Source organism: Tenrec ecaudatus, chromosome 2 (genome assembly GCF_050624435.1).
Source record: "Tenrec ecaudatus isolate mTenEca1 chromosome 2, mTenEca1.hap1, whole genome shotgun sequence".
NCBI classification, from domain to species: Eukaryota; Metazoa; Chordata; class Mammalia; order Afrosoricida; family Tenrecidae; genus Tenrec; species Tenrec ecaudatus.
In genome coordinates, this window is record NC_134531.1 from 34,666,850 (window position 1) to 34,680,728 (window position 13,879).

The following is a 13,879-nucleotide window of genomic DNA, read 5'->3' on the forward strand; positions in this document are numbered from 1 at the left end:
ATGACACCCAGGCTATGCACATCCCCATTCTATGCTCAGAGGGGACGCATCACAGGCTTACTTGAATCCACATGTACACCCTGCCAGTGGGAGTTTGGGTTCACACTGTCCTCCATTTCCTCACACAAACCACTGTTCACAGTTAAGCTCTGATACTATTCTTTCCTGCTGGTTTGGATTTTATCGTTCACAATCTTGGATCACACAGGCTGGTGTGCTTTTCCTGTGTTGGCCTAGTTGACATACCTCACTGAGATGGCAGCTTGTTCGAACACAAGCCTTTAAGACCCTAGGTGCTATTTTTTTGAGTAGCTGGGAACCATCTAATTTCTTCACCATACTTTGCTATAGCACCCATATCTTCAGTGATCTCTTCCTGAGGGCCAATATCAAGCAGGGTCATGTCATAAGAACTAAATGTTCTTAGCTTGGGGCCAGAATCAAACATTAGTCCAAAATCCATTCACACATCTATGGTTTATATATGTCTCTGGTTCACTTTAGATACATCATGATCATTTTATGTTAGAGAACATTATCTATCATCTGCCTGGGGCATAAGGTAATTCTACTGACACTGTCATTAATTTAGCCAACGTTGTTTCATTTAAACCAGGACATTATACAAGTGTAGCCCAGGTACAAACTGTAAAGTTTAACTTGTTGACTTGTACAGGTTAAACTCTTATCATTGGACACTATTTACGCAGTGGAGGTTGGTGATAGAGCGAAACTTTCATTAACTATTATTCACCACATCACACCATGCCTACCAGATTAACACATCATACTAACAATTTCTTGACAATATTTTGAAAGATGAATGGATTTCTGAGCACAGACACTTTCTTTTTATCTCTATTAATCTTTAAACTCACTATTGGACTAGTAGGAGTAGGGATCTTATCTACATGAGGCAACAACTAGTATTTGAGGATTATTTTCATAGCTTAATAATGAAGACTTGTGACAACTCTAAGATGCTAACTTTTTGAAAAACATAATAGAGAAACAAATACAAGATTTAGAGTAATTTCTACAACTACTAGCATTTATTATCCATATTAAACTTGTGCAGGTTATTTAGTTTGCTTGAATAAGTCTTAAAAAACAGTAAATGTGAGAGAAATTGAGACTAGATGCTCATGACAATCATCTTAGAGGAAAGAAACATAAGTTACTCATCAATACAATAGGCTTTAAGCATAGGAAGAGAACGATTTCAGTGGGTCTGTGGAAGCATAAAAGACAATGGTGGATCTCCTAGAAGGACCTTTTGTAAAAGTATATGACTGCCCCCTAGTATTCTACCAGTGAATCCACGTCTTAATTATATGGCTTTTTACATAGCTCATGTTATTTAATAATAAATATCTCATGCTGTTATTAAATGGCATATATTAGCTGATTGACAGGACTAGCTTCGATGTCCTTAGTGACCACTGACAAAGACATTTTGATAGACTGTAAAATCTGTTACTGTAATTATTATATCTTCCTCAACATCACTTCTACCCCGTAATCTTCAATGAAAAATACTGCCAATAATTAGCGTGAACTTGTAATACAAAATAACGTTGTGTATATAAAGAATAACTGGCTATTGTTAAGATTTCTCTGCAATGGAAAGAAGTCAGAAGACCTCAGCTATAACGTATTCTCAATCGTTTCTGGTGCTTTTATTGCAATATCACATAAATTTATATTTCAAAAGAAAATACATACCTTTTTTAGTATTGTATCAACACATTTTCTCAATGGGTGGTTATACTTGATGCTTTCATTCACTTTACGAACCTCCTATAAAACAGTAAGAAACTTAAGTTCTGTGACCCAGGCACTTAAAGGAAAAGACTACACTGGGATTAGATATATTCTGACAAGTTCAACTTCAACCCAAATTACTTACTACACACATAGAATCCTTTGACTGAATGAAACTCCCTAAGGACACAAGTAAACAAATCCATCCCTTGAATAGCTTTATTTATACTTTCACACTTTTTATTATTTTCTAGATTTACTCTCTTACCATTTGGCTACTTGGTATGCAAAGATGAATAAGCATTATAAAAAAGTTCGTACAGGGCCAGATAAACCTTGCAATCCTCTATGCATTATCTGAAAAATAACAGAATTATTGTATTCTTTTAGAGACTTTGCTCACTCAAAGGGCAATTAGTTATCTATCCCATTACCCAACATACAGTGAGGAACCCAGACAGAGCACAAACGGTAACGATGTCACAAAATGGTCGCTCCTTTCCAATAGGAGAGTATTTTAAAGCATGACAATGCATGCTCATCCAACACTCACTTTTTAAGAGCACACCATGGTTGAGGGAGGGATGTGAGTAGTCTTGTTATCAGACAGAAAGTAGTGTAAAGTCAATTATGGCAGATAGCGTTGGGTTAAACTGTAGTATCTTATCATTTGATATCCCTTTTGACCCATTTTAAAGTTGTTTCAGTTAAAAAAAAAAGTAAAGGGAAATACACGTAGATTAAGCCAAGGTGAATCCCCTTTGACCACAGACTGGGGATGTGAACAGCACTGCCATTATGCAGAGTGGATTAGAAAGTGGAGTACTGCAGACAGAAGTTAAAAATGAACATTTCTATCATTTGATCTCCCTTTTGAGCCATTTAGAATTTGTTCTAATTTTTAATATTTTGTGCTTTATTTTTTTCTATTGATTTTTTTCTCTTTTACTTTATTATTGTTATTTTTGTATGTTTTTCTGTATATGAAATCCAAGATAGGTAAACCTATAGAAACAGAGATAGGGCAGTTCTACTCTGTCCTATAGGGTCACTATGAGGCATCAGCTTGATTTCAGTGAGTTTTGGGGTGTGGTAGGGGAGATTGTGGGGAAATGGGGAATGTAGAGCTAATAACAATTGAATACAAGAAAGAAAAATGTTCTAAACATGATAGTGTACAACACTTCTTGGTGTGACTTAACTACTGAATTGTATCATAAGTGGATTATGTGGCAATGAAACTTAAAAAAAAAAAAAAAAAGACCACACTATGGGCCAGGCACTGAAGGTGTAAGGATACCACAGGCCATATTGGAGCACAGGAGAAAAAAGACCAGCTATTATAGGTCTTCGTCTGATATTGCAGTTTGGATAAGATCATTTAATATGCAATTTAATGTGGAGAAAAGACACAAAAGGAGCGAAGAGGGGAATCTTTGGAACCAGGATGTCCTCAAAGGCATCACACAATATCCTTGAATATCCATTGGAACCACTGTTGTAGGTAGAAGAAATAGCATGTTCAAAGGCTGGGAGGTAGGAGAGACCTTAAGGATCCAAAGATCAGTACTTTTAAAAGAACAACGTTTTCTTTGAAAACACGTTTCACTGGGGTTAGGTGAAAGCTTCCAGAGCAGATCAACAGTTTTATGCTCAATAATTCATACATGTTGCTTCAACTGATCCACTGCAATCCCTTCAATGTACTGTCATTTACTGCACGTCTATCAAGTCTCGATTTTCCCCTTTTCCCATACCTCCTTCTCTTCTAACACTCTGATTTTTGTCCTTAGGTAAGTGCCAAACTTTTCATCTTAGATGGTTGATGATTCTAATATGCAGAGAGTTCAATTCCAGAACTGATGGGTGGTTAAAGGCCATAATCTTGCAGAATCCACCAGTCTCTCTCTGACCAGTAAGTTGGGTCTCTTTTCTGTTCCATATTCCCCACATCCTTTCATTTTACCCAGGAACTTCTGACGTGACTCTTTTCAGAGAAGTTGGTGGTGGTAACTGAGCACTGTCCACTTCGGTATCGGGGTCATAGAGACTGATGTTTGTGGGGTCTGTTAGTGTACCAGACCACTAGTTGGACCTCACATGGTCACGCATCAGCTTTTAAGACACCAGTAACTACTCACCAAAGTAGTATGTAGAACACTCTCTGTGTGAACTGTTATGCCAAGTCCTCAGGAACTATGATCCTGAGCCCCCAAGCCTAGAAACTCATTCCCTCAAGGTATTTCATTATATCTAAGAAGTTTTTGTAATTGTGAACATTGTATGCTCCATCACATTCATGGCTCTCTATAAAACCTCTCTTAAACCTATCTATATTCATGAGTGTACGCCTACACTGCTTCTCACACCTGTTCCGCCTGGGTGACCATGCACGCATCTAGCTGTGGATCATCCCTCTTGCAGGATCATGTTCTCTCTGCCGGCTCTATCATCTTTCTTGTGCAGATGCTTCTATCACCTTTTGTAGATCTCTCTATTGTGACACATGACCTTTCCCTTCATCCTTTTCTTCCCCCTTCCACTTCTAAAAAAAAAAAAATTAAACGTACTTTTTAAAAGGAACATTCTGGCTGATTGTAATATATAGAATGGCTTCAAGAAATACAGAACCAAAGTGGAGTGCACCACAGGCCAACATGAAGACAGGCACAGTTGCAATTGTGTGGCTTTCCGCACTTTTGGAGATGGAGATGGCCTGCACTAATTGAAGGCCTTCCTCTACAGAACAACACAAACCTGGCGTCTGCCTGCCCAGTGGTCCCCAAAGGTTTTGCCTTAATCAGAGGTCAAGAAATGAAGGTTGTTCCACAGGAATGAACTACTGCAGCAACAGGTGTGGCAAATCCGCAAAGTTCCTCTTTATCCAAGAGTGGCTCTGGTGGCCACATGAGAAAAAGACCAAACGTTGACTAAGCCTGCCTCCTGACCAGTTACAGAAGAGTCTCAGGAATTTGTGAAGCCTGTCCCTGGCATTGCAAAGCACCCGCCACACCCCATTCCTGGCTATTCCCTCTCTGTGACATTGCATCCTTAGTAAACAAAGATCTATAATAAACATTTGTGCAAACTGAAAGATTATCTAATAAACTAAACTCATGGAAATCACTTGGACTAGAGAGAAAGTCATGAAAAACAATTTATATGATAAGAATTACTATCCTTACTTTTGTTAAGAGCTTTACAAATCAATATAAAAATGGCCATAAAAATGTATAACTTGTCAATAAATGTTTGAAAAAAAATTGTTAAGTTCACTTAATACAATGACAGATTTAAAACCTAAGAAGCGTTTCCAGGCAAGATTGTCAAAATGTTGGTATCATTTAATGAGGTTATGTGGAATGGCTACCTGTATGCACAGTAAAAAGCAACATAGGCTATTTAAAGAATAATTTAGCAAAGGCTATTGAAATATGAAATATGTATCTTCTATGCTGGGTCAGAATAGAGTATGCATATTCTAGACCTAGTAATCTAATCTAATCTATTAGAATTTACTCTCCTGAATTTACCAATCAAATCTCTATAAAGATTTTAATTGCATCAAACAAAATTTCACAGCTGCATGCTGTTCTCTTAAATCGGTGATCACAAAAAACAAGGTTCAGGTGCAACTGCTTTTATGAAAAAAAAAAATCACTGAACTAGAGAGAGCCTGTGCAGGCAAAACAACTGGGGGCACTAACTCAGAGCAAGTTGCCCCATGCTGGCCTAGGGGGAAATGCATACTGGAACTTCTCCCCATTTTGTGGGGGTTACCCCTTGTATATTCATGTTATACAGCATGATAGTAGCAACAGGTACACTGACTCATTTTGATTTTATAACCTATAAGCAAGTAGGCTCAGGGAGCCTTCTGAAACTCCCTAGTTGTTCTGTGCTACCCTGATTTGCAATCACTAGATCTTTCAGAAAAACCTCTTTTGCCTTTATTTTTTAATTTAAAAAAAGAAACAAGCCAGTCCACACCCATTCATCAGTTTGGTGCAGGTGGTGGTCACTATGTTGCTGAATGCTGGATGTTATGCCACTGGTATTTCAGAAACCTCCAGCATCACCCATGGTGGAGAGGTTACATAGAGATTCCTGATAAAGAGCAGAAAGGCCTGGCAATCTACTTTTGAAAATGCACCAGTGAAAACCGTATGAAGTGCAACGAAATAGTGCTCAGTATAAGCTTGAAGAAGAGTCCCGTAGGTTGGAAGGCAATGCATGACAGTCACAATGGGCTCAAATATGCCAACCATCATAGAGATGGCACAGGACAGGCAGTGCTTCAGAGTAAACTTGATGGGGGCGGCAGCAAGGAAGAAATCCCGTGGGTAGGAGATATGTCCCATGTACACACCACCTTTGTAAAGACACAAACTGAAAACCACCAAATCTACTGCCCTCAAGTCCATTCTGACTTACAGCAACTCTGTCAGTTGAGCAGACGTGTTCTATGGTGTTTCCAAGGCTGTAAATCATGATGAGAGCAGACAGTCTGTCTCATCTTTCTCCTGTGGAGTGGCTGGCGTCGCTGCCTTTAGCAGTCCAGCACCTAACCCACAGTGCCACCAGAGTGCCTTAGTGCAGGTACAAGGAAGACAGACGTGCACCAACATCACTTCTCCTTTCTAGGATGTGTGATGAGGAGTGTGGGAGGCGTTCTAGTGAACTGATCGGTAAATTCAAATAAAAAGAATGAGAAAGAATTAGTCAATTATGATGCAGTGAATAACTTGATATGGCTCTTCTGGAAATAGCCTTTGTATAACTGTTACCAAACCTTTTTTTAATCTGATGGGCCTACAAAAGAGAAGGTGGAGAAAGATGTTCATAGGATTACATGATTCAGTTGTGTATGAATGTTAATACTGATGGTAAAAATTTGGACCTCTAATGTGGTGACTGGTCAATTTTGCCATCTGGCTGGTTATTAAATGAGTCACTAAGCAGCAGGAGGGAGGATCTCAGTACCATGAAGAAACAACCAGGAATGGAGTGCATCCTTTGGACCCTGAGATCCCTCTGCACTGAACCCCAAATCCAAGACATTAGTGGTGGCATCAAAGGATGATAGCAGAGCATAAGACAGAATGGTGGGCTCCCCAGCCTATAGATCAAGTAAAACAGAGCCTTTTGCCAAGGGCTTGCTTGCAGAATGAGGTAACTGAAGGCATTTAATTGGAGGAGTTAATTTGCTGACTCAGGAGCTAGAATCAAGTAAGTGTCTTTAGGCTAAGGCTCACAGTAGAGACAGTGCCTTAGGGGCATTTACCAGCAGCACTAAAAGTGTTCCATAACATTCCAGGGCACAGACCAAGGGTCACAGAGGGAGACAGAGGCATGCCTGCAGGTATGGCTAAGACTGTCCTGAAAAGAGTTGAATCCTGAGCATTTCTGATGCTGAATTGTATCCTGTTGATTTCTCTAAGAACCCCACTAATTATGAGTAGGGCTGTGAGTTCTGTGCAGATGTAAAGAATCTCACGAGAGGGATGGCTGCTGTCAGAAATTGTCAGAAGGTTGGAGGGTAGAGGCATGCTTGACTCTGCCTCAGAGGATTCAGCCAAGGGCTGCAGCTGATGGTGAGTCTCATCCTCCCGCCTCATGAAGTTACAGGAGGGTCGATAACTTTATGTCAACAAAAAGGAGAGGGAAGAATAATCCTGACAGAAGGACAGCCGAAGGAAAGCCTCCAGACAGAAGAGAACAAGAAATTCCAAGAAAGCTAGAATGGTGACAGAGGAAAGGGAATCAGGGGGGCAAGAAAGCCTTAAGTCGGGGTGAAGAAAAGTCATTGCACTCGAGCACGCTGCTAAGGGTTCAGCTTAAGGTCCCTGAGCGAGACAAAGCAGAAAAGATCAAACTTCCTTAAAGACAGCTCACTGATTAGCACACATTAATCCTAATTTGAATATAAATTATATAGCCTGGTTACATATTATATATGAAATATACTTTTCCTTTCAATTATTTAGCTATATTAAACAAAAAACAAGCGCTAAGATAGTTAACTGTTAAAATATGTTTTGCTATGGCAAATTCAAGATTGCTTTAAAAGTTTGTATTAAGTATGGGGAAGTATTTGAAATAGTGGCTCCACTCTTATTTCAAAGAACCTAACATTAAACATGGTCACTACTGCGCCTCATCGATTCTTTACTAAGCAAGTCAAACAGCGTCTACTCTGCGAGCAGATCAACAGGCAATTTTCAACAGAAATTATTAGCTGTTTCTTCTTCACTAAAAGTCACTACCTAGAAAAAACAAAGTAGAAGTGACCTCTTAGGATATTTAGCAAATACATTTTCAAAAGTTTGATATGACTCACATGTTCTGTTAATGATTCAAAGAAAAAGAAAAGACACACCGACATCTATTAATTTCAGTGAGAGGCATATTACAAAAACATCACACTGAATTTTGCAAAGTACCGTTGGGGGATTAAATGAAAATTTGTATTTCAAATAAACAATCTCCCCTAAAAGCCAATGAACTTTGTAATATGTTAAAAAATATAATCAAAACCAGTGTATTTACAAAGTTTTCTCAAATTATTCTCATACTTGTCCCATGCTCTCCTTCCTAAAGTATAAATCTGCAAATTGCTATCAGACTGATAATCTTTAACTATATACAGGACCATGCCTCTTCCGTGCTTACACAATTGAATATTATTTATAAGATATTTGCTCCTATGTTTTCAAATATTTTTGCCACATTTCTTATATTTTGTAGGAAATCAATACTGAAGTCAACATAAAAATGTGCATTCAAAGCCCATTCATCCATGTGTTCGCCTATGCATCCTCTTAACATGCGGTTGCTGAGTGCTTTAAGAGCCTTAGAGAGCAGATCAAGTCTCCCAGAGGAGTGACTTCTCCTTAATGCTATGACTAAGGAGCAGGACTCAGCTGAAGAAAACAGAGGACTGTCCATTTCGGGAGTTGTGGAACAGCCTCTCAAAACCAGAAACGAGAGGCAATGAATGTAATGATGAAAGGCTATTAAAAGGTAGAAAAAAATACTTAATGCCTGTCAATGAATGAACAGACAAAATAAAGAGTGTGTGTGATTCAGATATACAAAGAAATAAAGCTTTGATACATGCTATGATATGCATGAACCTTTGAAACATTAAACTAAGTGAAATAAGTTGGAAAATAAGTCAGACCCAAAAGAACAAATGATATTGTTTCTCACTTACATGAACTATCTAGAACAAAGAAATACATAGACACAAAAGTGGTCACTGGGGGATGAGGGAGGAGGGGATGAGAGTATGTTCATGGGGTAACGAGTTTCTAGTTAAGGTGATGAAAAGGTTTTCATTGTGCAACATGGTAAAATGTGCTTAATGTCACTGATTTGTTCACATAAAAATGGTTTGAATAGTGCAAAACGTTTGAATAGGTTATTCTTGGATCCTGGAACTATAATTAAAAAAAAGCCTCCAAAATCTTTTAATGTAGCATACAAGAACATCATCTGGCCCGTGTTTGGCTCTCCATTCTTATTTTGTGTCTTTCTCACATTGGTCGATTTTTCCTATCAGGAATAAGGAACTTGCAATATGAGACTTTACTTTGAAAAGTAATTTATTTTTACAGAGGAGCAAAAATATAAGGTCCCTATAATAACCTCTTGTAAAATCCATAACCCAATTATTTTATGAAGCAACATTTCAAAATTTGGTCTACATTTTTTGTGGACTTTATTGAAATTTGTCTTTTGAACAGTCCCATTTTATTAGAGAATAAACTCCAATGCTTTATTTGGATTCAGGAAACAAAACTCGACATACAATCCCTATGCAAATTATTCTGGAAAGTTTCCACACTTAGTTGGTGAGATTACTTTAGGCTAAATTTTCAGGAAGAAGTTTATTTTCCACTCTGTCAGGGTAACCACTTAATTTAGCAAGTAACCTACACTTTGGGCATAACAGTTAAGCACAACGCTACTATCTGAAAGGTCAATGGTTGGAATCTACTTGCATCTCTTTGGGAGAAAAGTTCTGGATGTGCTCTCACAAAGACTAAAGCTACAGAAAGCCCATTGGGCAGTTCTCCTGTATCACACACAGCAGAGATGAGTCAGAATTGACTCAAAGGTACCCAACAACAATCTAGGGTTCTCTTTAGAATGAAAAGGGACACAATTAAAAATTAACCCAAGACAAGACAATAGGCATAACTCCTGTCTTTGTCACGTAGAAGATAAAAAGGACTACTCAGGAGATTTAACTACCAACAGGAAGTCATTCTGGATGAGTCAGCCTGTAGGATTTCATATGACACACTGGCAATGTAAAGCCTATCAGTACATTAACAACAACAATAACAAATAAACAATGGGAAGAAAGTATCATGCTCAGGGCAGTGACTATTTCATGTGGCTCTTCTAGCCTTGGTCCCTGTATCTCTGACCACTTGAACTTTTCCTGATGGGTTTGAATAGAAGAAGATAGGGGACAATACTGATAGACTTGAGTTGTGAGTGCTTGTTGACAGAATTCACAGTGATTGCCATCCCTGCTGCATATTAAATGAGCCCTCTCAGAATTTGGATGGGGGAATCTCACTACCAGCAAGACCTAACAGGAGACCATGGCCTCTGGACCCTGAGATCCCTGTGCATAAGCCTCCATGACCTAGAAAAGCAGCAGTAGCAGAGCCAGGAGCCAGAACATGAAACAGAATGGTAGACTTTCCAGAACACAGAGCAAGTAGATTTGAATGCCTTTGGGCAGGTGGTTGGCTTGTGGGTGGGCTGCCTCTGGACACTTAATTAGGAAGCTGGGTTCACTACCCCATGGAGCTGGAGCTGAGTGTCCTTGAGTTGAGGCTTACAGAGGAGTGGGCATTAAGTAGAACCAAAAGAATTTTGTAACATGTCCTGACTAAACAACTGTATTCTGAGCACTTCCATTTCCATTAACTTCCGCAATAAACCCCATTATGGCAAGCTATGTCTGTGAGCTCTGCGTGGCCACTGCAATGAATTGTAGAGCCTAGCAATTAGAGAATTTGTGTTTGGAAATAAAACAAATGCAATTAGAGAATTTGTGTTGGAGATAAAACAAATGTAATGCGCTGATTTTTGCTTGTAAGGTTTAACTTACTGACCTCCATGATGTCTTCTAAGTTTTCCTCTGCATCTGCTTTCTCCGTCATCAGTTTGGCGGCCTTAAAATAAGTCTTCATAAGCAGGTAACCCTTTTTTGCTCCATTCCAGTATGAACGAGGGATTTCCACCAAGCCGTATCCCAAGAGCAGCACGAGAAGAAACAGACCCCAGGTATTCGCAGCAGCTATTCCAATTGTCTGCAGCTGGTTCCTAAGAAAGAAAACGCAGGTCGCATGCTGGGATCCATTTTTACTACAAAAATGTACAATGAGGCTAAATAACATTAGGTGATTTTTCAGAACACAACTGTCCCACAGAATGACTGGGATTTAGATATAATAGACCAGACCTTCAAATTCTCAGCTACTCTTTTAAAAACAGAGCTAATCCGTGTGTTTGAATGGTGGTATAGTGCATTACCCATTGGGCTGCTAACCATAAGCTGAGCAGTTTGATACCACCAGCCACTCTGAGAGAGAAAGATGAGGCTTTCTATTCCCATAAAGTTTCACAGTTTTAGAACCCACAGGGATAGATCTACTCAGTTCTATTGGGTCACTATGAGTTGGAATCAATTCGATGGCATCTATGAAGGGCAACAGGATCCCAGGTGGTCATAAAAAAAGTTTCAACAAAATAATACAATTGATGTGTGCATAATCTCAAACACTAATTCCTTTATAATTAAAATTAGAATCTCTAAGGTAGTTCACGGCAAAAATACATATGAAGAGCATTCAAAACATTTTTAGAAAGGGAGAATCAAAGGAGAAATTTTCCATGAACTTTTGGAAGTCCCCTTATACATATTTTCCCTAAGAATGCACATTTTTTTCACTAAGTGGTCTTTTTCAAATTAACCAAGAGAAGTCTGAAAATTGAAAAAGTTTAAACTACTTCACGTTGCAGCAAATTTACTCAAACTTCAAAAATACAGTTGTGAGCTATTCCTGAATTTTAAATCTAGCTCTTCAAGTCATTAGAAATCCCTAGTATAATACAGATACCACTTTTATGATCCTGTCTAAATTTAAGAGAACAATAAAGACAAATATGCTCCAAAACTATGGCCAATACAAGAGGAAAAATATTTCAATCCCACAGAAAAGCAAGCAGCATAAAATAAAACACCTTATTATGTACAAAATGTGAAATCCTATGCCAAAAATGATAGGGGCAAGGGAGGCCACCAGAGACCCTCAGCATCAGAAGGAGTGCCTTACAAGGCATCTCAAGAAAGGCCCCCAAAGCCTTTTGGAAGAGTCCGGACTACATCCAAAGAATAACCAGGAAGAATAGAAGATATGAAACAAAGTATTAGTCATTTATCTAATGATTGTATGAGAGGGCTTTAAGAAGTCCATGGAGAAATTCCATTACTTTTCAATTCCACTTTTCCATGAACTTGTTGAAGTTTATTTAAGGATGTCATTCTGTAATTGTGCTTCCCAAAGTGGACAATCCTGCCCCCTGAAGGTTGCTGAAAAGATCCAGTTGGGGGCTACAAAAGCAGACACCTATACTTAATCCTGGATTATGAGCAATAGTACAAACGTTTTTAATGGCCAGCAGGAAGTAATTCTTTCTTCTAAAATAGGGGGGCAGTAGGCTAAATAAGTTGGGGAACCTATGTTTATATTTTATTTCTTAGTAATATGGATTATCAGGTTATCGTTTTAGAGAATCTATAAAACATAACTTTTCTGTTTCTTGATAACATGTCTACTTACCCAGTGGGTGAAGGGAGACATCAAACCGTGTAAGACATGGCAAAATAATAATTATTTACAAATATCAAGGGTTCATGAGGGAGAGGAGCAGATAGAGAAGGGAAAAATGAGAAGCTGATACCAAGGACTCAAGTGGAAAGAAAATGTTTTGAGAATGATGATGGCAAAAAAGGTACAAAAGTGCTTGACACACAGATGAATGTATAGATTGTGATAAGAATTGTACGAGCTCCCAATAAATGAGGAAAAAAATGTCTACTTACCCACACAAGTGAGATAGAGATGAGTTTGTAAAAAGTGCAAACATGCAGAACAATGTTAAGAAGACTAATTTTCTTACCATTCTAAGTGCAAATGTGGGTTTACAGCTACATAAATTAAAAATGCTCCAAAAATCAGCAAATAGGTGCCATAATAGATGGCATTCTCGATCAGGGCCGTTTTGATCTTCCCAGTGATGGAAAACCCTCCTGACCTTGCATACGACTGCATGAAGGGCAACAGGATCCTAAGTGGTCGAAAAAGAACAGGATTACACAAAATAAGACAACTGATGTGTGCATAATAAAAAATTCCCTATGTACATGAATCTCATTTTAGTATGCATTACTTTTCACTAATAAATATTAATGCTGAGTAAATGATGCCAGGCTTATCTATATTATCTATATTTATCTATATTAAATTTGGGGGAGAACAAAGAAAGAAAAGCCACAATGACCACCAGCAGCAGAATTAGAGACTTACAGTGAGTACCAACAAAGGCTTCTACAGCCTTTTTGAAGAGTTTGGATGACATCCAAAGAACAGTAATGAAGAACGGGAGATTGAAGGTCTTTAAGATTAAGAATTAAATTAAATTACAATTTTTAACAAAAATTAAGAAAATTTTACTTTTCTCAAAATGAGGAGCCCTGGTAGAGCAGTGGTTACTCAACACTGCTCCTTAGTAGATGGCGCTTCTTATTCCCATAAAGATTTACACGCTCAAAAACTCACAAGGACAGTTTACCCTGTCCTAGGGGTTGGCACTGACTTGATGGCAGTGAGTCTTTTCCTTAAAAAGATTAATAAGGATGCAGCATGTAGACGACCTTGAGGGAGAACAAAACTGGGAATGAGTTGGGAGAGGGCGAAGGTGTAATAAGCAGGAATGGAGGTAAGTTGCCAACATTTTGAAGAACCTAGGGGACATTCAGAAGGAGCTACACTGGAATTGGGTGTCAGACCAGCATAACTCAAACCAC

At 38.5% G+C, this 13,879-nt stretch overlaps 1 protein-coding gene across 5 annotated transcripts in view; it reads right to left on the reverse strand.

Moving 5' to 3' along the window:
- LMBRD2 (LMBR1 domain containing 2) overlaps positions 1 to 13,879 on the reverse strand; it is a 66,835-nt gene that overhangs the window by 30,866 nt on the left and 22,090 nt on the right. For all 5 annotated transcript variants that reach the window (XM_075540934.1, XM_075540933.1, XM_075540931.1 and 2 more), the window contains exons 5-7: positions 12,973 to 13,140; positions 10,902 to 11,112; positions 1,726 to 1,800 (exon numbers count right to left, since the gene is read on the reverse strand). In XM_075540934.1, coding sequence (XP_075397049.1) covers positions 1,726 to 1,800; positions 10,902 to 11,112; positions 12,973 to 13,140 — 454 coding nt within the window. The remainder of the gene's footprint in view (positions 1 to 1,725; positions 1,801 to 10,901; positions 11,113 to 12,972; positions 13,141 to 13,879) is intronic.